The sequence below is a fragment of the Giraffa tippelskirchi genome, chromosome 4, assembly GCF_054371585.1.
Source record: "Giraffa tippelskirchi isolate mGirTip1 chromosome 4, T2T-mGirTip1v1.2.pri, whole genome shotgun sequence".
NCBI lineage: Eukaryota > Metazoa > Chordata > Mammalia > Artiodactyla > Giraffidae > Giraffa > Giraffa tippelskirchi.
This window is the reverse complement of record NC_137278.1, coordinates 35,019,669-35,047,451: the sequence shown is the minus strand read 5'-3', so window position 1 is coordinate 35,047,451 and position 27,783 is coordinate 35,019,669. Positions and strand designations below refer to the sequence as shown.

The following is a 27,783-nucleotide window of genomic DNA, read 5'->3' as shown; positions in this document are numbered from 1 at the left end:
CAAGGCTATGGTTTTTCCAGTAGTCATGTATGGATGTGAGAGTTGGACTGTGAAGAAAGCTGAGCGCAGAAGAATTGATGCTTTTGAACTGTGGTGTTGAAGATTCTTGAGAGTCCCTTGGACTGCAAGGAGATCCAACCAGTCCATCCTAAAGGAGATCAATCCTGGGTGTTCACTGGAAGGACTGATGATGAGCCTGAAACTCCAATAGTTTGGCCACCTCATCCAAAGACTTGACTCATTGGAAAAGACCCTGATGCTGGGAACGATTGGGGGCAGGAGGAGAAGGGGACGACAGAGGATGAGATGGCTGGATGGCATCACAGACTCGACGCACAAGAGTTTGGGTAAACTCCGGGAGTTGGTGATGGACAGGGAGGCCTGGCGTGCTGCGATTCATGGGGTCGCAAAGAGTTGAACACAACTGAGCGAGTGAACTGAACTGAATGAGGGAGGCAACTCCCTACATCAGAAAGAGACTATTGGTTTGTATGTCACAGAATCATCAATTGTCCTACCTCCCCCTGGTATGTAATTCATCACTCTGCCATGTCTGTCTGTAGCATTTTGCTAATTGTGGTGAGGGGGCGGTCTATGTCCATGCAAGCAATGGTGCTGTGGACAGGGATGCATTAGGCTTTGAAAATCGTCCTAGGCTACAGGGTGTCTCAAAGTCATACAGAAAGACTAGGTATTCCTGAGTTTTTCTGGTGCTTCCCTGAATCTTCTCTCAACTCCAGCACCAACCCTCCAACCCCCTGGGGTCCAGTGATCTTTACTGACTGACAGTCAATGTTTGCCTTTCATTCAGCAATCCAGGTTCCCCCCTTGCAAACAATTGAAAGCATTTATATAATTTAAAAAAATATGTAAAGCACCATACCTATCTAGCACAGAGTGCATATTAAATATAAGTAAATTGAATTTGAAATAAATTGTTTTTGGAGAGAGATGTGGGTAATTAATTGTTAAAACAGCAGATATCTTCTACTATGTTCTAGGCCCTGTGCCATTACAGAGGAGTCTAACTGGCCACTGCTCTTTGGGAGGCTATGTTTTTTGAGCAAAGCGTATAAGGACTAGCTTCAATTCACAGCATGGAATTTAAAAGGCCTGTCCAGGCAGGGGGTATAATTTACCTTTGCTCTTATCTTTGAGAACCAAGTCAAGTCTCTACAAAGAAGATACCCTACTCAGCATAGACTAGCCCTTTCAGATCTGTTAAGCCCTTTCCTTATTGAGTATTGTTGTTTTTCCAATGATCCTCAACTTTGGTTGCTGGAGCACTTGTTGGAAGGTTCAGTTCAGTTCAGTCACTCAGTCATGTCTGACTCTTTGCGATCCCATGAATCACAGCACACCAGGCCTCTCTGTCCATCACCAACTCCTGGTGTTTACCCATACTCATGTCCATCGAGTTGTTGATGCCATCCAGCCATCTCATCCTCTGTCATCCCCTTCTCCTCCTGCCCCTAATCGTTCCCAGCATCAGAGTCTTTTCCAATGAGTCAAGTCTTTGGATGAGGTGGCCAAACTATTGGAGTTTCAGCCTCAACATCAGTCCTTCCAATGAACACCCAGGACTGATCTCCTTTAGGATGGACTGGTTGGATCTCCTTGCAGTCCAAGGGACTCTCAAGAATCTTCAACACCACAGTTCAAAAGCATCAATTCTTCTGCGCTCAGCTTTCTTCACAGTCCAACTCTCACATCCATACATGACTACTGGAAAAACCATAGCCTTGACTAGACGGACCTTTGTTGGCAAAGTAATGTCTCTGCTTTTTAATATGCTGTCTAGGTTGGTCAAAACTTTCCTTCCAAGGAGTAAGCGTCTTTTAATTTCATGACTGCAATCACCATCTGCAGTGATTTTGGAGCCCAAAAAATATAAAGTCTGACACTGTTTCCACTGTTGCCCCATCCATTTCCCATGAAGTGATGGGACCAGATGCCATCATCTTAGTTTTCTGAATATTGAGCCGTAAGCCAACTTTTTCACTTTCCTCTTTCACTCTCATCAAGAGGGTCTTCAGTTCCTCCTCACTTTCTGCCATAAGGGTGGTGTCATCTGCATATCTGAAGTTATTGATATTTCTCCCGGCAGTCTTGATTCCAGCTTGTGCTTCTTGCAGCCCAGCGTTTCTCATGATGTACTCTGCATATAAGTTAAATAAGCAGGGTGACAATATACCGCCTTGACTTACTCCTTTTCCTATTTGGAACCAGTCTGTTGTTCCATGTCCACTTCTAACTGTTGCTTCCTGACCTGCATACAGGTTTCTCAAGAGGCAGGTCAGGTGGTCTAGTATTCCCATCTCCTTCAGAATTTTCCACAGTTTATTGTGATCCACACAGTCAAAGGCTTTGGCATATTCAATAAAGCAGAAATAGATGTTTTTTCTGGAACTCTCTTGCTTTTTCGATGATCCAGTGGATGTTGGCAATTTGATCTCTGGTTCCTCTGCCTTTTCTAAAACCAGCTTAAACATCTGGAAGTTCACGGTTCACGTATTGCTGAAGCCTGGCTTGGAGAATTTTGAGCATTACTTTACTAGCGTGTGAGATGAGTGCAATTGTGCAGTAGTTTGAGCATTCTTTGGCATTGCCTTTCTTTGGGATTGGAATGAAAACTGACCTTTTCCAGTCCTGTGGCCACTGCTGGGTTTTCCAAATTTGCTGGCATATCGAGTGCAGCACTTTCACAGCATCATCTTTCAGGATTTGAAATAGTTCAACTGGAATTCCATCACCTCCACTAGCTTTGTTCGTAGTGATGCTACATACAAAGGCCCACTTGGCTTCACATTCCAGGATGTCTCGCTGTACGTGAGTGATCACACCATCATGATTATCTGGGTCATGAAGATCTTTTTTGTACAGTTCTTCTGTGTGTTCTTGCCACCTCTTCTAATAAATCTGCTTCTGTTAGGTCCATACCATTTCTGTCCTTTATTGATCCCATCTTTGCATGAAATGTTCCCTTGGTTAATAGTTAAGAAATAAGTTAGGAAAAAGAGCAATGTTTTCTCTGCCCATGAGCCCTCCATTCTCATAAATTGGGTCCACATTCACTCCAGTGCATATTTTGTGAAGTACCGTGCTCAAATGTGAACACTGTACAGGTGAAATATTTCAGGAATATAACTCTCTCTTTTTTCCCTTCTTCACTTTCCTGTTTCTGGTGGTCACATTACTAGGGTGTAATGACTTTATCAAGGAGTGAAATTGTTCTTCCATACTCAGCCCTGGGAAGACACCATCTGGAAGATGGGCATTTGGAGTCTCTACATTTTAAAGAGGAAATTGACACATTCGTGCTTAGATAAGGTTATAGGCCTGGAGAAGGGGCCACGTCTGATCAAAGAACTGGGGGCATATAGTATAGAAAAGAGAAAAACTTGAGGTGTTAATAATTGTTTTCAAATAGTGGAAAGACCCTCATGTGGGGAGAGGATAGACTTCCTCAGTCCCATCCAGATGACAGGATAGGAGCTGTAAGTAGATGTTAAAATACAGCAGGTTTGCGCTTGGACTAAGTCAGACGCAGCTCACAATGAAATCTCGTCCAACACATTAGGCGCTGTCTCGTAAGCTGCAGGCAGCATGCTCCTCGAGGGCCTCCAGCAGAAGTTGGATGACTGCCAGGGAGAGCAGAAGGGGATTCCTGCCCTAGATGGGCAGAGAATTCCAAGGTTCACGTGGCCTGTGGGAGTCGGTGCTTCCTCTTTGTCCATTGCTTTCCTCTCCTCCTCTTCTTTCTCTTAATTCTAAATCCATTATTAAATCCTTGTTGAGCAAAGCCAGGAATCGGTGACTCTCATGCTGGCCTATCCTAGAATCACTTTGAAAAGCTTTCCAATAGCATTACCAAGACTAGTTAAACCCAAACATTTGGGACTGAAACCCAGGCATCTGTACGTGTTTACAGTCCCCCAGCTGATTTTTGGACATGATCCATTTTCAGACATGATGGATGCTCCACTGACACTGGACTTGGTTTCCCCTTAAGCTCCTGTACCTCAACCAGCAAAGGGTCATAACTTGTTCTATGCCCAGCCCAACATTCCTCTTCCATCACCAGGGTGCTGTTATATAGTCAGTCACATAAACAGCTGTAATCCAGGCAGTTCCCCCTTATTTTAAAGTCTATTGAAGGGTACAAGCACTCTGTTCCCATATGGGGCTCATTGCGAGCCAGAAAGAAGGCAGGCACATTCTCTGAAATTGTAAGGAGCTGTGGACTTGTGCTTAATTGGTATCATGGGACCTTCTAAAGTTATGCTGTCCAAGCAACATAGATAACTTGAAATTTTCTAGTAGCCACATTAAAAAAGTTAAAATGAACAGATAAAATTAATTTAACACAGTATATCCAAAACACTATAATTTCAACATGAAAATGACATAAAATTATTACATCAAAAATTACATGGGAATATCATATAATATGGGCTTCCCAGGTGGCACTAGTGGTAAAGAATCCACCTATGATTTATATACTACAGTATTTTCTCATTTTAAGTGTAAGATTCAATGATTTTTAGTATTTTACAGAGTTGTGCAATCATCACCACAGTCTAATTTTAAAACAGTTCCATCATCTTCCCAAAATCATTCAACCTATCTGAAGTCATTCTCAGTTCCCATCCCCAGCCCCAGGCAGCTGCCAATCTAGTTACCATCTCTATAGCTTTAAAGGTAGTTGTAAAATATGTGTCTTCTTGGTTTATCTTCTTTCATTTAACATAATGTTTTTGACATCCAGTCATGTTGTAGCATGTATCAGTACATAGTTCCTTTTTATTGATGAATAATAGTCCATTGTAAGGATATGCCACAATTTGTTTATCTACTCACCAGTTAGTGGACATTTGAGTCATTGCTAGTCTTTGGCTATTACATATGAATAAAATCCTGTGAACATTCACATACAAATTTTGTGTAGACTAATCTTGGGTTGTGTACCTTGGGTATTGTGTACCTTGGGTAGGTACATAATGGAATTGCTAGATACATGTTAACTTTATGTTTAACATTTTAAGAAACTTCAAAGCTGCTTTCCAAATAATGAGATATTTTACATTTTAAAAATAGTATTTAAAATCTTCTGTGTATTTTATAGTTATAACACATTCAGTTTGGACTAAACACATTTCAAAAGCTCGATAGTCACATGGGGCTTAGGGCTATTGTATTGGACAATACAGATCAAAAGTGTCTCTGCCCAGACAGACATCCTATTCAAATCCAAAGCCAGCTCAGAAGAGCACACACAAACACACACACACGTACATGCATCTCTAAGGACACACATATATGATCATCATAAACTTATACACAGCAGTTCCACTCATATTGCTCTTCTTTTATGATTTATCCATTTGCCTTTACTGAATGTTGCAATAATTATATTGTACTAAATAAATATGCTTTACAATAATTTATCCATGGCTTGCTGAAATACATTTCTCATGGGACAGAAGGTGATAAATTAACAGAAGTATATCCCCCTAAATGAAGATACAGAACCTCATTAAGAGTTGATGGCAAATATTAAGAATATGGAGAGACAACAAAGATTAGAAAGCTGAACATATTAAAAATCCTATCATAATTCTGGAAATCTCTATTACTTGTCAGTGATGACAAGTGTTTAGTTAGGGCCTCTTCTGGCAGGAGTTAAAAACTACTTCTCCTACTTACTTCTCACTTCGACCCAGTTATCCCACATCCCAACATGTGTGGTCTCTTGGCTCTCTGAATCCCTAACAAATAGCCCTGGATATAATTCTGAGTCTTCAAAACCACTTACAGAGCAAAGGTCTCAAGACCACCAGATGGGTCCCCCTTCAATACACAGATTTCTGGAAAGGCTGTTGAAGTTTGGTTTGGGGCTATCCATACCTTGAAGGCAGCTAAGCTAACATCCACCCAACTTTTCAGGAACTCTCTTTGCTTTCAGATCTGGGTACACTTGTCAGAACCTTTCAAAGTGTATGAGACACTGGATGTATATTGACCAGAGAAGTAGCTTTGCCACCTGTGCATATGATTATGGTAGTGTTTATGAACAGGAAATTGTAGGCTACCCTCTTAAACTTTTCAAGTTTGATCTATTATAGCAATTAATGGATTATTTCACATTTCTAAACCTAAATTCCCTGTCAGTTTAATTCAGGAGTCACTTATGGGTATCTGCTATGTGCCAGGATTGGGATAGAATGCTGGAGAGAATGAATGAGTAAACTGAATAGTTGAATGCTGAATGAATGAATTGTGATGTGTACCCTTGGGGAAAATATAGGCTACCTGGAAACATGGGCACAAGTCATAATAAGGTACTAAGTTTTGGAAAATGTTATACACAAAATTATAGATGTGGGAAAGGAAAATAAGACTGGCTTTGCTTGAGGAAGTTGGAAAAGACATACCAGAAAGGTAACCTTTGAATAGGCCTTGAAGAGTGAGTAGGAGATTTTGAGGTGCAGAAGAGGAGGAAAGACAGAGAAGATGGTCTGTGGAAAGCCTTGGTGTCATGGAAGAGAATAGCCCAGGGTAGCAATGACCAGCTCTATGGATTGCAGGCTGGCTCACAGAGTGAACCTAAGAACTTGGAGGAGAGAGGTGTAAAAATGATGTTGAATCAGGCTAAGGAGTTTAGGCTTCATTATAAGGCAAAACTTAAGAGTAACAAGGACTCCTGGGAGAGGCAGACTGAAAGCATGTAGTCAAGGATTAACCCTGAGATGAGCAAAAGTGTGTCAAAAAAACTTTTCAAAGCTAGGAGTCCAGAGTTCTCTGATTCTGTGAATGACCTGAAGCATTATAACATATGCCAGAAACAGACAAACATGTTTGAAAATGAAAAATAGATAGGCCCTTGATTAAAGATGATCATGTAGTATTTATAGAAACCAGAAAGAAGGAAGAACTTTTCAGATCAGATTTGGTTGGCATCGGTCTTTCCCAGCAACTAGAAGGGTTTTTGAAACATAAGGACTCAAATGAGGAATGCAGTGCATACATCATTAGCCAGACATGGGAGGAGGAAAGAGACAGCCTTTCATCTCTTTAAAGGCACTATGGACTCTTAGCCCAGAGGACCCCTTTGCCAGGACTTCAAAAGAGCACATGCATGAAAGCCCAGATTCCCTGAGTCAGCTTGGAGGAGAGGGCAGAGGAGACTGCACATATGCAAATGTCTATTTTAACCCATATCCTAAAATCCCAGCATCAATTATTTTACAACTCTTTGGCACCCCCATAACCTACCTGTGCCTTTTGTTTTGCTTTTGTTTCATCTATCCTGTATGTTCCCTGATAACAAGGAGAGTCTATATACAACCCACTCAGTATAAAGTAGTATATAGTAGATCTAATGTCTATTTTGTAGCCTATCAGTGAGTGTTTCAGATGAAGGGAAATGCTTTCATTTGGGGGCCCTTGGTCAGCTTTATCTAGCAGCTATTTGTTAGTTAAAGGGTTAAAGTAAAGGTTGCTGACCTATTTCTACTACCTGTTCCCAGTTCCCTGCTGAAACAGCCCTCTTGCTGAGTGCCCCAGGATCTGAGACCAGTGAGCTCTGAGCCCTGAGCCCTGAGGATCTGATTGGAATTACTTCAAAAGTCGTTCCCTAAGAGAGTCTCAGCATCCTTGGCTGGATAGGAAATACCCACATTTCTCACGATCATTTGGTACCTGAAAACCAAGCACTTTCAGTATGTCTTAGTGTTTCCAAATGGGCTATTTGATGATCTGCTCTAGGCTACTTACAAGCAGAATTTAGAGGATATGTCTCAATTTCAGGGTTATGCTTAGTGCTCTTATTCTTTTCTTTTTTCCATTAAAAAAGGTTGTGTTTGCTTTTTTTCAGTCATGAATTAATCAGTTAATATCTAGCTGTCTAAGATGCAAAGTACGTAGAGAACAAAGTATATATGATTTTATTATACATTTGTATGATAAATGTTCTTAACCATGGAGTATGCCACATTGCTGTATGAAATATTGTAAACTGGAGTCAGATTATAAAACTGAAACATTTGTAAAGATATTTCTGAATTAACTAGTTAGTATTAAAAGAAGGAAGAAATAAAAATATGGGACTATAATTTAAGTTTTCTGGAAGAGAGATACTTGTAACAGGCTAAACCTCCTAAGTGTATACACTGCAAATGGAGGCTAGCTCAGGCCCCTGGAGGCCTAGTAACAGCCTTCTAGAAACCTAGAATATATCATCAATATAAACCTGGGCAGGTAGAATATTGATCAGAAAACCCTAAGCTGGATATCATTTCCAGGTTTAAATGAAACCTGGAGAGTTCTCATAGGCCCCACAAAAATTACTAGGGAAACCTAAGACTTCTTGATAACAACTTTTATTTAAAGGAGAGTGAACCCATGAAATCACAGTGGCTGCCTTTCTTATGCCCCTCCCTAGCCCACCTCCATTCTGGTCCCTAAACAATGACCATGACCTTGGAAAATGTATCCCTGCTACATTTCTTGTATCCCTCGTCACTGAAAGTTGTCAACAACAACCTAAGTGCTCAGAACAGTCTTGTTCGTGATAGTAATGATTGTGATGGCAAGTAATAATGAGAGTAAACACTTACTGAGTCCTTGATGAAGACCAGAGAGGATGCTAAGTGCTTTTACATAATCTTCCTGCAAGAAATCTCACCACAACACTATGGGAGGGTCCTCTCACTGTTCCTATTTTACAAATGCCTTAGAGAGGCTGTTTACCTCCTTTTCATTAAGATCACACCTCCTATAATAGAGCCAGGATTTGGCCCAGGGATCAGAGCTCCCAGTGCTGGGGAAATACCACTCCAGGCTACAGCATCTCCCAGGTAAGCTCCTAGGGACCAGCTGGACCATTGCAGCTACAGAGTTCTAATGCCAAGTTTCCATTGGGGCCAGTTTTGACTATCTCCTCACTCAATAGGGGCGCAGCTTCTCAGGATTCCAATCCCTTTTTCCTACATCATGATCATTTAGCCTGACTCTTAAGGCAGTTTCTTTCTGTACAAACTTACACCTCTAACAGCCTGAAAAGCCATTATTTCTTCAATAACCAAATGTTTTTTCTAAAGAATTTTTATAAATATTTAACAATTATCCTTTTTTTTCTTTAGTCCTCAATAACTGACTGGTCTTTTTTTCTTCTGATTTTTGAAAATCAAAGCATTCTTGTTTTCCAAATAAATTGAGAGTCTGCCCTTATTTATTTATTGTCATCACCTGTGACTATTAGGATGTAAGATACAGCTGCATCTTCAGACTCTCACAATGAGTGTCGTTTAACCATCCACTTCTTTAGCTGGGCTTTAGTTATAGAGCGTCTAAATTGAAGTCAAAATAAATCATATTCATTAGGTCCAAACCAAGGGAGCGAGGACGAGAGAGAAATGGTGGGTAGGGATGGGAAGCGGGCAGCAAGTTCCACTTGTATAAATGGGCAGATCAAATACTCAGATTGACTGTTTCCAGGACAGAAGCACTGGATTTAAAATTAATCCTTGTAGCTCTATGATTGAGATTATCACACAGATTCCAGAGCCTGATCTGATGTCATAAACTAAAACTCAAAGCCCATGGCAGCTTGGTAGACAAAGTAATTGAGCAAAATGAGCCAAGAGTAAGATGATAATGACCGCTGACCCTCATTCCTCAGTGATGGGACACTAGAGAGTGGTGGGAATCATGGGGAAGTGAAGAGTGCACCGAGAGCATTCAGAGGGTCAGAAATTCAACTCTGGTCAATTATTGCCACCAAAACACCAGCCCCATTCTTGCTAGACCTTCTTTTTTCCCAGAGCAGCTGGATATGCAGGTATTAATGTGACTGATGTTTCCTGACTGTTAAACATTGATACTAATCCAAATTTAGAAGCCAGTGCTGACCAAGACTTGGGCCAAAGGAAAGCGACCCATGGACTGTGGCCTCTGGGGACTGATGATTCGCCCTTTCCTGAACTTTCTTCTCCAGGCCTGTCTATTGTTTTGCAATTTAGATCTCACTTGAAATTTAGAGCTTTTCTCCCTCTCTGACTGCAATAGCTAAGGAAGTCTTAAAGAAAGCTCAATTTACAATATAAGTTTAGGGACTTCACTTAGGTTTCCTTTTTTTTCACCTAATGATTTCCTTGGATATAATTACACTTAGACATTCCATTCAATACCCATAAAGCAATTGGTATACTTTTAAATATAGTAATTATTCTTATCAAATATTATTGAAGTTAATACTAAGGTAAGCCGTTACAGAACATTCAAGTTTATTGATATAAAATGGCAAATTGATAAACTTCATATATAAGATTTGATAGCATAAAATGACTCAAATTGTTTACATTAAAAACAAAATTAAATGACAAAGACTAAATGGGAGTAATTTCTTTTAGCAAATATAATAGACAAAGGGTTAATAGCCTTGTTTTAAAGAGTTTTTACAAAATCAATGAGGCAAATACTAAACTTCCTATAGATAACTGGACAAAAGAAATGAACAGACAGTTCACAAAAGAGGAGAGATAACTAATTAAAGAACGTATGGGGAAAAGATTCAGCCTCACTAGTAATTAAATATATGCAAATTGAAACAACAAATATTATAATTCCCATTGCTGACAAGAGTGCAATGAAACAGGTACCTCCATGCATTGCTGATGGACAAAATAGAAAGCCTTGTTTTGTTAGCAAGCAATAAATTAATAAAAACCAAGAGTTCAATTCTGTTAAGTAAATATTGAGCTCCTTCTGTGTGCTAGGCATTGGTATATGCCGATGACAAAGGCCTACCCTTATTCTCAATGAGTGAATGTGTCTTGTGCAGGAGACAGACACACATAATTCCATCATTAAAAGGTAAATGGCAGAGGCATCCACAGCATGTGGCAAAAGCAGGAGTAAGATCATCACTTAGCCTGGATGGTTTGGAAGGATCATTTGAAGAAACAACCCTGAGCTGACTCTTAAAGGGCGGTTAGGGTGTAGCTGGGAGAAGGCAATGGCAACCCACTCCAGTACTCTTGCCTGGAAAATCCCATGGACAGAGGAGCCCGGTAGGCTGCAGTCCATGGGGTCACTAAGAGTGGGACACGACTGAGCGGCTTCACTTTCACTTTTCCCTTTCATGCATTGGAGAAGGAAATGGCAACCCACTCCAGTGTTCTTGCCTGGAGAATCTCAGGGACGGGGGCGCCTGGTGGGTGGCCGTCTATGGAGTCGCACAGAGTCGGACACGACTGAAGCGACTTAGCAGCAGCAGCAGCAGGCTGTAGCTGGCTAAAGAAGGGCAATGAGAAGGAAGAAAAGAAGAGAAGGCAGTCTCTACAAAAGGTAGAGCATGGGCAAAGAGACCCAATGTCTGCAGGAAGTTTGAAACAGCTGCAGCATCCTGTGTGAAGCAGGAGGCTGCAGATGGAGCCTGGCTGACCTATACTTTGATAGCATGAGCCTCAACTCAGAGGCAACACGAGATATAGAAGTAGGGAAAGACCCAATTAGATATGCATTTTTAAAATCCTTCATAAAAGTCACTGTAGTTTACTTTCTAATTTAAAAAGTGACAGATGAAAACAAACAACCCAATTACAAGCTGGGCAAAGGACTTAAATAGACATTCCTCCAAAGAAGATATACAAATGACCAATAAGCACATAAAAAGATGCTCAACATCACTAGCCATTAAGAAAATGCAAATCAAAACCACAGTGGATAGCACTTCATACCCATTAGGTGGCTATTATTTTTAAAAAAGTAAAAAATGAATTTTGGTTAAGAGTGTAGAGAAATTGGCATTGTTGTACAATGCCAGTGGGAATGTAAACAGTTTGGCAGTTCCTCAAAAGTTGGTGTTTATTAAATATAGAATTACCATATGACTCAGCAATTCCATTCCTAGGCATATCCCCAAAAGAATTGAAAGCAAGGACTCAAACATGCTTGTACACCAATGTTCATAGCAACATTATTTACAATAGCCAACATTATTTACAACAACCCAAATGTCCAGCAACAGATGAATGGATAAACAAAATGTGGTGTATATATATATATATATATATATATACACACACACACAAAGGAATATTATTTAGCCTTAAAAAGAAATGAAATTCTGACACAATGTTGTACATTGAAGAAATTGTACTAAATAAGAAATTTAACTAAATTTCTTGAAGAATTTCTTGAAGAAATTATGCTAAATAAGCATCATAAAAAGACAAAACTGTATCATTGCACTTATATGAGATACTTAAAGTAGTCAAATCCACATAGACAGAAAGTAGAACAAAGATTACCAGGGCCAGGAAGTGGATAACTGGGTGATGAAAGAGTTCTCAAATTGTATGGTTGTGACAGTTTAATAACAGCATTGTGAGTGTACTTAATGCCACTGATTTGTACACTTAAAATAGTTAGAATAGTACATTTGATGATGAGATGGCTGGATGGCATCATCGACTCGATGGACATGGGTTTGGGTGGACTTTTGGAGTTGGTGATGGACAGAGAGGCCTGGCATGCTGCGGTTCATGGGGTCACAAGGAGTTGGACACGACTGAGCGACTGAACTGAACATTTTATTGCAATAATAAATACCAAAAAAGTAGCAGATGTTTTGGAAAATTCAAAAAAATATAAAGAAAAATATTCTACCATCCAGAGCTACCCATTTAATCTTTTGGTGAATATCTTCAAGTAGTTTCTTTTTCCATATACATATATTTATTATATGTGTTTTACCATACCGAGATCATACTATCCACATTATTTTGCAAATGACTTTTCTATCTAACAATAGACGGTGAGCATCCTGGTTATTAATATATCATGGTGATTAATGGTGCAAGCCCTGGAGATAACAAGTTTGTGTCTTGGTTCTGTTGCTTACCAATTTTTTGGCCCTGAGAGGTCATCTAACCCTCTAAACTTATTTTTGTATCTGAACAAAGAAGATAATAATAATGGTACCAAACACATGGGTTGTTGAGGATTAAATTAGATCCAGATATGGATAAGCATGATGTCTGTTGGTCAATCAAGGAAAGTTATCATTATCAGTAGTAGGAGTATTTAACAATCCTTATTTATTTTTTTAATTTTTACTGGAGTATAGTTGATTTACAGTGTTGTTTAGTTTCAGGCATTTGGCAAAGTAAATCAGTTACACATATACATATATCCACTTTTTTAACTTACATGGAAACATATTTATTTATATATGCACTGCGCCAGGCCTTCGTTGTCGTGTGCAGAATCTCTTTTTAGCTGTGGTATATGGGGTCCTGAGTTGTGGCGTGTGAACTCTTAGTTGTGGCATGTGGTTATCTAGATCCCTGACCAGAGATCAGACCCAGGTATCCTTTGCTGGGAGCAGAGTCTTAACCACTGGACCACCAGGGAAGTCCCTATATATATCATGTATCTGCTTTTAAGACAGTATTTGTAGTGTTTTCATGAAGTACTTCATCACATGAATATACCATACATTACTTATCTCCTTCATCACACGAATACACCATATATTACTTAACTAATGTCCAACATTTACCATTTCTGAATATTTGCTCACATAAATAGTGCTAAGCAGCTTTGCAAGAAGTATTTTTAGATAACTGTTTTTTCAAAGCAAATTCCTAGAAAGGAACTGTTGGGTCAAAGGATATGCACAGTTTAAAGTTTTTGATACATGTTGGGGGACTGACCCTCCGAAAAGACTGTACTATTCAAGGGAGCAAGAGAACAACTTTTTCTATAATCACAAAAAATTGGAAACAACCTAATTGTCTAAACTAAGAAAATAGTTTAAATGTTATGTCCACTGATTTGGAATATTATACAAGTATTTATATATATATATATATATATATATTTGGAAAGCCTACATAAGAGCATATAGAAAATGCTTATAACCTAATGTTAAAGGAAAGAGCAAGGGAAAAAGTATACTTAGTGAAATTATAAATTTTAAAAATTCTATGCATACGGGGCTTCCCTGGTGACTCAGTCTGTAAAGAATCTGCCCACAATGTGGGAGACCTGAATTTGATCCCTGAGTTGGGAGGATCCCCTGGAAGAGGGCATGGCAGCCCACTCCAGTATTCGTGCCTGGAGAATCCCCATGGATAGAGGAGTCTGGCTGGCTGCAGTCCATGGGGTCTCAAAGAGTCAGACACCACTGAGCTACTAAGCACACAGGCATATGGAGGAACAAAACAAACACAATAGAAAGTTTGAGTAGTAGAGCTATAGATAAATTGTTTTGTCTTACTTTTTCTCCCTAAATTGTATTTAATGAGTATACACAGTGTTTATAACAAAAGAAAAATAATTTTATGAGGAAAGTATGATTTGTCCCTATATTTGAAAGCTGTTATTAAATTTAGTTTTAAATTGCAAATAGATCTTTAAATAAGCACCCATAGTAATGAAGCCCATATTTCAATTTTCTGTTTGAAAATTTTTCAGATACAAAGTCACCTTCTTGAGCCTTATCTATCTATTCAAAGACTGTGGCACTTAGAGATTTCTACTGTATGGTGTTGGAATCAGCAGCAAGATCAGCAAACATTATTTCCCAAAGGAAATTAATCTAACAGGATTCTGGGAGATACAGCTGCTTGTTACCCACACAGAGCCCAAATGCTTTTGTGATGGCCATCATCTCAGGAAAGGATTTAACATTCAGTCATTTGTATGGACCTCCTAGCTTCTGGGCCCCTCAGACTGCGCTACCTTGAGCTAATAGGCAGATTAATTGGTATCGCCAAACCTTAGTTTCCTCATCTAAAAAGTGGATATAACAATCACATGCCTACCTTACCAAGCTGTTGTAAAATCAAATGCAGTAAACCTTGTAAAATGTTAACCTAGTGCCCAGGACATGTTAGGCACACATTAAATGTTAGCCATCATCATCATTATATTATTACTGCCCTACAGTTCACCCCCACTGTTCTTAGAGGTAACAGTGAGGCCTGTTAGAGATGTGACTTGTAGTTTAGCAAAAAGAGCCATGAATTTTGAGTCACATGATCTGGATCATAACAGTGGTTGAAGCACTTGACTCATCCAGTGGCCTAGGGCAAGACACTTGATCCTTACAGCAGTGCTCCCCAGTAGAAATATAATACGAGCCAAAAATGTAACTTTAAAATTTGCAGAAACTGCATTACAAAAAGTAAAAAGAAACAGATGAACTTAATTTTAATAATATATATAACTCAATATATTCAATATTATCATTTCAACATGTTATCAATATAAAACTATTCATAAAATACTGTGTATTTTTTCTGTACTAAATCATTGAAATCCAGTATATGCTTTATATTTACAGTACATGTCAATTTGAGGCTAAATTTTCATTTTAAATAGTGGATCTGTATTTCATAAAATTTATGATTGAAAAATTAGATTCACATACCCAAGTTGTTCCAAACATGTTTTTCTAAATGAGTAAATTAAGTGTTGGCCTCTAAATTTAATTTTTAAATTAAATTTAAAGTTTTAAAAATTAAATAAAATGAAAAATTCAGTTTCTCAGTTTCATCAGCCTCTTTTCAAGTACTCAGTATCCACATGTGGCTAATGGCTGCCATGACAGGAACAGCCACGCCTGGGAAAGCATCTGTTTCACTGAGTTGTTATAGGATTGTTTGTGTGGGCTAGTTTTATAAATCACAAAATTCTGTCCAAATAGATTTCTTCTCCTCCTCAAATCACCCACCTAATGAGAGGTAGCTCAGGGAACAGACCCACCCAGTATACTTTCCATGTATGAACATTTGAAATTTGAACAATACTCATTTTGAGCCTTTTAATTATTTTTAACCATAACCCACAGTAAGAAATATGTTTTATGTAACAGCATAGTACACAGAAACATGTGTGACTCTGTGTGTGTGTATACATACAGATCAGCAGCCATTATTTCCCAATGGGAAATTACAATATGGATATTTTTTAATTTCATTTTTTTCCTCTTCCTTTCTTCTTCCTTCTCATCCTTTTTATTTAATGCTGGTCATGACCCACCAAGTTGATTTCATGGCCCACTAATGGGTTACAAACCACTATTTGAAAAACACTGATGTTAAGTGTCCAAACTTCCAGGCATTTAAAAAATTATTTGTTTTGTGTTGCAAATAATACTCCTTCTATAGCCACCAGTCAGTTCAAGAGGGGAAATGTTCTTCCTAACATAAATAAGAAGGACACTATTTTAGATAAGATACAAGGAAATAAGTGAATTACCCACTTTTTTGTTAAGTGTAATGTCTTTACCCATTTAGGAAATGCTTATTGAAGGAGCACTGTCCCTGTCATTGTGTTAGGTACTAGACAGCTGGCCCAAGACAGACAAGATCCCTGATCACAGAGCATCATCTGTAAAAACAGAAGCCCTCACCACAGTGGCTTAGCCAAATAAAGATCTTGGGCAGGCAATGGTACAAATGTCCAAAAACACCATTAGTGACAACTCTTGTTACCTTTCCATTTTGTGTGCTTATGCTTGTCACTTCATAGTCACGAGACAGCTACCACACCTCCACGCAGTAAGTCCACATTCCAGCCAAGAAGAAAAAGAGGCAGAGAGGGAAGGTTTTCCCAAAATTCTCCAGAACATGGGCTTGCCCGATAAAATATAGACTGTCCAGTTAAATGTGAGCTTCAGATAAGTGATAAATAATGTTTTTAATATAAGTATGCCCCATGTAATATGTTTGTGCTGAAAAAAATATTCATTATTTATCTGAAATTTACATTTAACTGAGTGTCCTGTGTTCTTATTAGCTAACTCTGGCCACCCTATGAGCACAATTCTGCTTACATTTCATAGGCTCGAACTGTGTCAGTGACTGTAAGGAAGGCCTGTTAAATCAAGTTGTTTTCTAACTTCCAGTCTCAGTAAAGGAGAAAGGCAAGAGAGAAGGAAGTTGGTGGGGGTGCTAAGTGAGCCAACCTATTGTATCTGCCACAAGGTTGGTTCCCCTTTGACCTTCCTTGTAGATCATAGTAAGGAACTTGGATTTAATCTATTGTCAGTGGGAAGCTTGGAGAAGGCAATGGCACTCCACTGTGGTACTCTTGCTTGGAAAATCCCATGGATGGAGGAGCCTGGTAGGCTACAGTCCATGGGGTCGCGAAGAGTCGGACACGACTGAGCGACTTCACTTTCACTTTTCACTTTCATGCATTGGAGAAGGAAATGGCAATCCACTCCAGTGTTCTTGCCTGGAGAACCCCAGAGTTGGGGGAGCCTGGTGAGCTGCCGTCTATGGGATCGCACAGAGTCGGACACGACTAAAGTGACTTAGCAGCAGCAGCAGCAGCAGCGGGAAGCTATTGAAGAGTTTAAAAGAAGGCTAACTAAATCCTATTTAAGAAGATGGCTCTGGCTGCTGTTTGCAGAATGTATGGAGGGAGCGTGAGTGGGAAGTGGGAAGACCAGTTAGAAGAAGCCAGATCATTTTAGAACCTTTGAGAGCTCAGCCTACCCATTTTCCTCTGCCTGACCCTCTTCAGACAGATCCCTCACCTTCCTGCATGTGAGTTCCCTCTTCTGAAGGACAAAGAGTTGGATGGGATGGCCTCTTGGTGCCCCATGGATCATTCCCAGAGTGGCATGTGGTGACCTGGTGGCCTTCCCTTGCTTCCCTTCCCTTCCCTTGTCAGCATTTGCCCAGGGCTCGTGTTCCTTCCTCAACACTAGGGTGTCAGAGCCACAGCACACAGAATGTCAGAAATTATTATACAGAGCTGGGATCTTGTGAGACTCCCACAAGGACATGGGTCCAAATTTGCTTTTTAAAGTTTTTAATTTTAAAGAATTCCATGAGCTAAACAAATAAAGTGATAAAATCTGATACCTCTTAGCAAAATTTTAAAAAGTAACATGAAAGATTTTTATACCCTGACATCTGGGACGTAAAGCAGAAATTCAACAATCTGATTCTAGAGCTGTGAACCTACATGGAAAAGGGAAAACTTGATTTTGTGCTTGTCTCCATCTAAAGTGGATCTTATTACACCAAAGGCACTTTGTCCCCTAACTCCTCCCTTCCCAACCAGCCAGCAGCAAATACTTTTATCTCTCCTGCCTCCTGCTTCTCATTGAATTAAATCAATTGTTTAGTTTTCATTTGGCTTCTTCTTTCTCCCTCTCATCAGATCAAGTGCTGTTCTATTTTCCTTGAGGATTACCACAATGAGCTCTTAGGGAAAAGAGGTTTCTCAACACTTCAGCTTGTTTCCTTCTATTTATTTGTTTTGCCTTTTATTATCTTTTTTTGCTGACTCCCCAGAACACAGAGGCAGTATATAAAGATTTTTGGCCTTTTTTCTTAAATGGAACCTATTGGTTAAAAAAACAAAAACAAACAAAATATATGTATCTCCCCCTACCAAAAGATTTGTTCTTTATAACAGAATCAGAGGTCTTAAATTGGGTCTACATGAACATACACACATATACAGGATACATACGTATATGTGTGTATATATATATATATATATGTATATATATATACATATATATATGCACACATTTTAAAGTATGTGTACACATGCACACAGAAATATGCATATATTTACTGTATATACACATAAGCGTAAATATATTTTACCATTTCTAGGGAACTTTTGCCACAGTTAACCTGGACCTGAGAGGCAGTTTACAGAAATCCATGAAACAGGCAAATGTACTACCACTTTTGGCTACAGCTGAACTCATAATGTTAAGATTAATAATACTGTTAAGAAAAATCAACTCCTACCTCCCTTTCCTCCCTTAATGAACACACTTGGTTTTTCTGTCATTAGACCTCAAAAACCGATTCCATTTCTCTTCAAGTACTTCCTGATGAAGGTGCAGTAAAGTAGTACATTTAAGTCCTGGTGGTGGAGGGTAGTAGAGCTTATTCCAAATATGACATCGTAGCAGAGTGAGACAGTAAAGGTGCACCAGTCTGGAACTGGAGGAGCTGGGGCCTAACACAGCTCAGCTGCCTGCTGTGGAACCCAGGCATATCCCTTCAACCCTCTGGCCTGAATGTCCTTACCTGCAAGGTGAAAAGTCTGGACTAAATAACTAGCAAGAACTCTAGGTCTGGATTCCTAAGTTATCCCACTTTTAGACAAGGCTTGGCGATGAGGACAATCCCAACTATTCCTTCCTATATATTTCAAAACTCTGAACTAAAACCTAAAACCTCAGTTGAGATTACATAGGGTAGCAGAACTCAAATTTGAAAAATAAACAATAAAGGAACTTTTTCAGTGTTCCTGATTTGGTTTGGCACTCATAAGATGACATGATCAGAGGAGAGCCTCAAATACTTTCCAGACTTGAAGGACTACCCTAAGCCCCCAGGAGTCATTTCCAGAGGATAAATCATCTGTCTGGGTACCCCCTGCCCAGGGTTTAGTCTATTTCCTTGGATCTGAGACAGTCAAATAGATGGGCTTGATCCTCAGAACTTTGAAAGGGCAAAGAAAGTGATGTCTGGGGCAACTGGAGACCAAGCCATAGAACATTTGACCAAAAATACCATCATAGATCTATGACATGGGAAGGCAGATACTGAGTGTTCCACTGGACAGAATCTGAAAATCTTGCTGTTAGTCCCAGATCCACCACTAATTTGCTGTATGACCTTGAGAAAGTCCTTAGCTTTTTTGCTTTCTCCCCATTAGAGCAAGGGGCTAGCTATGTGACCACCATGTTTGTTCCTAGCTCTGACATTCTGAAAGTCAGATATAGAATGTAGCATTTTTAAGTATCCTCAGGTAGAGAGACCAAACTAGTAACCCAGAGGAGCCTTTCCAAAAGCATGATTCTGCCACAAGAATCTTAGGTGTTGATGGGAGGACAGTCTGAAAGTCATACAAACAGAGCTATATGATTTAAGAGATGGTAGAGATATGTTATTCACTTCTATACTACTTTAATTCTTATCACGATGGTTTTTTCCTTCTCGCTTTCTGCAAATGGTCTCTAGAGCACAAATAGAATAGAGTTTTCAAAGCATATTCCGTGGTGCATTATACACCATAGCAAAAGATTCTGTGCCCAAAGGAGTTTCGGAAATCTTTGTTTTATGTTTCAGTCTTGAAGAGAAGGCATTGGCACCCCACTCCAGTACTCTTGCCTGGAAAATCCCATCGACGGAGAAGCCTGGTAGGCTGTAGTCCATGGGGTCGCTAAGAGTCGGACACGACTGAGCGACTTCACTTGAAGAGTCACAACTCTTATTGGCATATTAAGTTTCTAGGAAGTCCCACAGGAAAGAGCCTGTTTACTTTTGTTTAACCCAATAATCCTCAACCTTCCTTGATCCCAGGGCTTTCCCATAATACCTATTAACACCTTGTGGGGCTGGTGTTCTATGGAACATACTCTGGGGGATGGCATGGCATCATTCCCTATGCTACACCTTGCACCGTGTTGCACTTCTTCTGTCCACATTCCAGCCAATAAACTTCTGCTATTCCTTACGCCCCACCTAATACAAATGGTATTGTGATCAAATAATAGCTTGAAATAATTATTTAATAGTTTAATTGCAATACAGACAATTAACCAGTGGTGCCAGAATCATGTGATTTATTGAGATAGAAATCTGCCCATTCATACATTTGTTTATTCATGTTCTCACGCAAAGAATATGATTAAGAGACTTCTGGTTCAGGATGGTGGACTGAGCACACATTTGTCTTCTTCTCTCCTGTAATCCCACTAAAATGATAATAAAGGATTCAAAGGAAGAATAAACCTTGAATGGCAAACAGAACAGGAGGGGATCTATGAGTGACTTCTAGAGCACACAGAGGAGATGGAAGCTGTTGACAGAGGAAATAAGATGAGAAGATGCTCCCTTTGGAGCAGAAGAGGGGGTCTTCCTCTGCTGGGCAGTACCACAGTGGGTACTGGTAAGTGATCCTCTGGAAGGAAGGATGAGAGTCAGGAGGAAGAATGTGATTTCTCTGTGGTGTGTTAACTCATATGGTCACTTCCTTTCAACCCCATTTTACCAGATGAAAACTTAGCAAGATACCTAACCACAAGGGAGAGAAACAAAGACTCTCTATAAATTCAAGTGGACCTAGAAAACTAGGGCTACTGTTGGGAGTGTTCATTGCTCACGCAGAGAATGAAGATGAGTCCACGATGCTGGAGTTGGGGAGCAGGTGCTGCAGGGTGGCCTGTTCCCCATGGTCCATCAAGCCAATGCTGACATGAAAGGCAAGCACCAACTATGGGTAGAGAAGTTTCTAGAAGTGCTCCTAGCCTCTCCTGTTTCTATACGAGGGGCTGAGCCAGGACCACCCTACATGTGATAGCCCAGCAGAATGAAAAAGAAATAGCAACATTAAAAAACTGACCCCAGAGAAAACAAAGATAAAGTAGGTAACAAGTTGACTTGAGAGATAAATGTCTTCAGAAAGATTCAAGACTGAGAAGAGGGCAATGAAAATATCAGAGAAATAATAAAACAGATTTACCAGAGATGAAAGAAAGAAATGTATTTTCAGATTGAAAGAGCCCACCAAATGTCACTGCAGAATTTTTATACATATCCGTTCCTAGATCCATTGTACCGAAATTCAAGTACCTCAGTGTTAAAGAAAGGTTCTGAAAGCTTTCAAAGGGAAAAAATAAACAGATTGACTATAAAGAAATTACAGTAAAACCAGCCTCAGACTTCACCTCAGTCACACAGATGCTAGACAACACTAAAGCTAGACCTTTAAATTTCTGAAGCAAAATTTATAATCCTGAAACTATAGCCAAACAATCTATCAACCAAGTGTGAAAAAAAAATAAAAATATTGCAGATAGCTAAAGATTCTCAAAGAAGTTTTCCCCTGAGGAAATTTCCTAGGATGGTGGGGCTAATGGAAGAGACCTGGTGAAAAGAAATTCCAGAATAATAGCTGTACTGGAAGCCCAGAAAACAACTGGTATAAATTAAAAACAGAAGGTCGGGATCTTCAAGAAGAAGGGAGAGATTCTTCAAGGAATTTGCAGAAGCGTTAGTGATGTAGTGCAAAAGGCAGATAGAAAATAAATAAAAGAGAAAAGCAATCAGAAATTTCTGGAAAAACAAACTGCACAGGAGACTCCTGATTCAAGTATAAGGCAAATTATAATGTGCCACAGTTTTGACAGGTGACAATGTTAAGACCAAGAGAGAGAGAATGAATATTCATTTCATCTTGATATTAGAAACATTCTCTGTGGAGTGGGATGCATTATTTGGCCAATAAAGACATTTATAAATATAACCTTTGTTCACTGCAGTGAAAATATGTATACAATTTTCAATATAAAAAGCTCTGTTATTAATTTTCAACATTTAGCATTAACCTGTAAACAAAATACAAGACTTAATCATTCTTACACAATCTTGACAATATAGAGGAAAACACAGCTGCTTTAGGAGGTGGATGTGAAAAAGTATGGAAGAGCAGGAAGGCTAATGGCGCCATCTTCCAGGGAGGAGAGCCAGGTGATACTGTGTAAAGCTGATGGAATAAATGATAAATTTGCCATGAAGAGTTAAAAAGGAAAGTAATTAAAAAAGTAAAAAGGGATTTAAGAAATAAAGAATTATTAAGATCGTGTGGAAAAACTCAAACGAACTTTTTGACCAACCCAATAGAAGGGGGATAGGATCATTTTTCTTACTGTACCATCAACGTTAATGAGCCTAAAGTTGTTGCACCAACAAATAACACTCTGATCATAATATCTAGAATCATGGAAGCAGCTGGCCAAAGACATTAGAAATCCTTAAAAATATTTTTGGGACTTGGTGTGAGGAGCATGATTGGGGATAGTTTTTTTATTATTATTATTATTATGAGCCACTCTGAACTACTTGACTCCTTGCTTTATATATACATTACTTTGATTTTTAAAGTCATTGAGTGTGTACCATATGGCAAGCATTGTGTTAAATACAAAACATTAAGAGGTGGTATCAGTCTTGTAACAAAAACATCTGCAGAAACAAATGATGCTAGGTCAGGAGCCCTTTGCAGAGATGCCTTCGTGTAAATTAGAAGAGAGGAAGCAGAACCGGGAATCACAGTTCACAGAATATTTGGTCAGTTTATTGAAAGTGTTGGTTTAGAAGCCTCAGAGAGGTAAATTAAGAGAAGAAGTCTTTAGGACTTAGGGGCTTGGAGACTTGACATGTTTCCTTTAGATTAATAATATTCTAGGCAGGCAGATAGAATTACTGACAGTTTGGAGCTCTTAGGGTCCTCAGAGAGATTCTATCCAACCTTTTCATTTTACAAACAAAGAAACCTTGGTAGTGGCAGAGCCAGGGCTGAAATTTGGTTCTTCTGATTTCAAGTTTAGTGATAGATAAAAGGAGCCCCAGATTGACACCCCTCAAAGCAGGAAATCAACATTCATCACGTATCTACTAAGGGCCAGACACTGTACTAGCCATAGCCACTTTCACGCATGCAATTCAATTTAATCTCCATGACAGCCATAGGAGGTAGGCTATAGCCATATTAAATCTGAGCAAACTAAGGTTTAAAGGGGTTAAATAATTTGTCTAAAGCCTAGAATGGGATAGAGATAGAGCCTGAATATAAAAGAGTCTGTCTGATCTCAAGATTCATGCCCCTTGGTTTCTGTCTCATAATTTGAGCCCTGCTGGCTTGGATGAGAGTGACACATCCCTCTGCCTGTGACCAGAGGTAAAAATAATAACCATTTCATATTTAATCATTGAACACATCAACACTATCCCTATAAGGAAACCATGATCGTGGTACTGGGTAAGCAGGGCTCTTTGATCTGCTTCTCCACCCGCTATGGCCCACTCTGGGAGAAGGTCTGTGAGCTGCCAGGCCATCCTTCTTAATTAGAAGGGACCCCAGGAGCCTTCCCGTAGCCCCAAGCTATTCTGAGCAAAATAAACAGGAAATGGGAAAGAGGAAGAGGAGAGATAAATTCTCACTGACATTAAAAGATTTATACTGACAATATCCCAAGGAGCTTATGAAATGTATTTTTTCCTTTTATTTTATTTTTTAGGGGTAGAGGAAAGCTGCTGATGAAGAGATAGCTCTCAACTATAGAGTTTCATTGAGAGTGAAAATACTTTAAGCTCAGTCCCTTATTGATAGTCCAGTTGCACAAAATAAAATTCATATAAACATCATCTCACATATTAGAACTGGAAAAGTAATCCATCTTCCAGTCAGCTTTGAAAGAGTCTCATTATTGAGGTACTGAATCACAAGGACAGAATTTACATATGTTTTCACATTCAGGAGGGAGGGACAGTCGAGAGGATGAGCCCCAAGCCCCAGCAACTTCAGTTTGATTTGCTCCTGTTGGGAACTCGAGTTTCCCAGGGGTTAAACGAATATCTTTAATACCCACACATGAATGTGTGTTCACTGAAATAAAAGGGAAGCACCTCTTTTATTTTGCCTGCATTCTTTCTCTCAGTAGCTCAAAAAGCTGGTTCAATCCAACTTTTTCCCAACAAAAAATACCAGTGTAGAGTCTCAGACTCTACAGAGGTCTGACCCAGACACACTAATGTTGCTCCCTTATATGTGGCATGTGTGGCTTCATCCTAAGCCCAGAATGCACCCCAAAGTGTCTGCCACAAGACTGTGCCACAGAGGTACATCCAGGGCTCTCACTTTCTCTGAATAGATGATTGGAAGCCTCAGTAGATCCCGGAGTTGTCCCTAAACACAGCACCTTTGCTTACAACGTAACTTACTAAACGCATCACATTTGCATTTAGTCTTGTCCTTGCCTGGTGTGGACAGATGGTGGAGGATGAGGTTGGGTCAGTTTTGATCCCGCCTCTCCCCCAGCATACTGGATTAATCTTCCTGAAGCACCACTCTGATGAGGTCCCTATCCTGCTCAAAAATCTTTTCTAGCTCCCTATTGTCCAAAGTATAGTTGAACATTTTCAGCTGGGCATGAAATGTTCTCCGTGGTCTGGTCCACACGCACCACCCTTCCTTATTTCCCAGCCTTCTCTTCATGTGCCCCACTCTGCATCCAAATGCCACTACACATTTTCTACATTTCTACCTTGACTCCTCTTCCTCTCAAATCTTGCACAGCCATTTCTGCCAACATCTTTGTTTTTCTCTCCCTTAAAGACATAGCTCAAAGATTATCTTCTTTATGAATCTTCCCAACTGAACCTAATATCTTTTGTGGAGCCTCCCAAAGTACTTTGTCTGTATGTGTCTTATGACTCTATAACCTCTACCTTTGATTAAAGTTAGTGCAGACGTCTCATCACCCCTATGGGACCTAGAGTTCCTTGAAGTCCAGAACTGTGTCTGGCTCATGTCTGTGTCCCCAGGGCAGAGCCAGTGCTTGTATGTTTGCTCAAAGTAGGCATCCAATAAATGAAATCTGAGGGCAGAAAGGAGTGAGTAAAGAGGCCAATGAACAAATGAGTTTGGTCCAGCACCCATCTGCCTATCTTTCTCCTGTCCCATCCCTCTGGGCTCCTGCGTTATACAACTTGGCCACAAGGCACCCTGGTTACATTTCATTTTAGGATGAAGAATACAGTGGGGCAATGAGAAAGATGCAAGGGAAGGAGCCTTGATTAGGAGTTCAGAGATCTGGAATCTGGTTTGGACTTTCAAGTTGAGACTTTATACAAGTTATTTCCCACTTCTGATCCTCAGTCTGCTTCTCAACAAAAGCAAGGGCATTACATTGGATCCTCTTAAAGTGCTTTCATTCTGAGTCTTTGATTCTAATTAGCTTTTTTTTTTTACCTCTGTGCCCGTAACAAGAATGTCTCCCCATGGTAAAATAGGATAATAATACAGATTATTTACTGAGGGTTGGAAAGCAGTTTTCAAAGGCCCGTGCACCATGCTGAAACTTTCCACTAATTACAGAGGGTTCAGTTTCCAGTACTGACCTGTGTCCCTGATTCAGTTCAGAAACAGTCTTGTGCTGACTTCATCCTGATTGTAACTAGAAGTCACATTTACCTACTTCCAGAATGTAGCAACTCTCCAAATTCCTGACACAATATGTGTCCTTGGAAATACTTCGCTTCTGGTAAAAATCCCCTTCTTTCCTCCATATCATTCTTTATCAGTGGAAAGTATGGTTCCTTTGCCTACTCAATAAACTGGGTTATCTGCGAAGGAGACTAATTCTATGTTCTGGGGGTAGTTAAAGAAGCTGAACACTCGCTAGCTGGTTCCCACAGGAGAAATCAAGGCTCTTATGAGACAGGCTTTCACTGCAAAAGGAGCAGCATCTAATGGTCCAAAACTTCAATGGGGAAGTGTGGCGAGTGAAATTAATGCATCAGAAGGAATACCAGGAACAATAAAATAATGCCGTGCTTTTATGCCAACAGTAATCCCCATAAATACAGGTTTTGTGCAGGTCACTTGGCCTGTGCTGCTGGTATTAGGGTTGGCTTGCCCCAGAGGGAAATTGCCACAGACATGGGACCAGGATGGAGTTGTAGGGCTCTCTTTGTGGAGAATAGTTGCAGATTCACATGATTCATAGACTTAGGGGCTGAAATGTGTCTTAAAAGATTATTGAGTTCGGCCAACCCTTCCCACGCCATTTTTATACATGAGGAAACTGAAACAAGAAAAACTTGATGCTTTGCTCTAGATCACTTAGCTAGTAAGCAAAGGAGTGGTAGCCATGATCTTAGCTACAAAATAAGTGACCCAAATAAGCCACACAAACAAAATCTTGAACTGGTCAAAACTATTTGAGAGCCTGGAGCCAACCCATATATTCCTCAGAAACTCTGAGTTGTCCAACAGATATCAGTTGCATCTGAAGTTGGCTTGAGTGTCATATGGATAACTCAGGTCAGCTCAGATTTAAACTGTGACCCATTGGGTGGCCTGAGATGCCCCAGAGTGTCCTGGTTTGTGAGGTTTGGAGATACCACACATGGAGGTTTATGAGGTGGAACTGACGTCTTGGCTCCACTCTGGGATCACGTATGGAATGAGGGACTCTCTTAGACTGTCCGTGTTACAAATGAGAAACCTGAGACTCAAAGATACAGAACTAGTCAGTAGGGAAGCTGAGGTGAGAAGCTCGGTCTGCCTGATGATAAGTCCCAGATCACCATCTTTGCCTCAGGCGTTACTTTTTATAGAAACAGCCTAAGAGAGCAGGGAAGAGATTGACTGTGCGAAGAAGGTGAGAGGCTGGAGGAAGGCTTCCAGCAACGCTGACTCTAATGCCGTTGGTCTCTCTAAATCCCACCGCAGAGCTGATGCTGGTCCTCTCATCTGGACACACTGCAGACTCACTCTCCGTGTCTCTCGGCAGGTGCCTTCCTCCTCCTCAACACCTCAGCAAACTCCAAGCACACCATCCTGAGCCCATGGATGAGGAGCAGCAGCGAGCACTGCAGGCTGGCCGTCTCGGTGCACCGCCACCTGCAGCCATCGGGCAGGTACGTCGCTCAGCTGCTGCCCCACAACGAGGCTGGAAGAGAGATCCTTCTGGTTCCCACTCCGGGAAAGCATGGGTGAGTCCTTCCCTGTGTCCCAAATCCAGTATGTAAGTGGAGATGTGAGTTTTGGCTACAAATTTCCAGACTCTATGACATCTACTTAAAACTCACAATTGTCCTTTAATGGGTAGGGTCCAGATTGAGCCATTACTGCTAATATTCCCTGGGTGGAGTCTTGGGCACCGATCTGTGGGGCCCTCTGGCTGCCCAGGCTGGCGGTCCTTCCAGAGGCCAGAGG

General features: G+C 40.2%; 1 protein-coding gene across 1 annotated transcript in view; it reads left to right on the top strand.

The window, feature by feature from the left end:
• The window catches only part of ALK (ALK receptor tyrosine kinase), a 759,079-nt gene that overhangs the window by 387,731 nt on the left and 343,565 nt on the right, over nucleotides 1–27,783 (top strand). Inside the window, exon 4 of the mRNA XM_081484296.1 lies at nucleotides 27,359–27,560. Within this exon, the coding sequence (XP_081340422.1) occupies nucleotides 27,359–27,560 (202 nt within the window). The remainder of the gene's footprint in view (nucleotides 1–27,358; nucleotides 27,561–27,783) is intronic.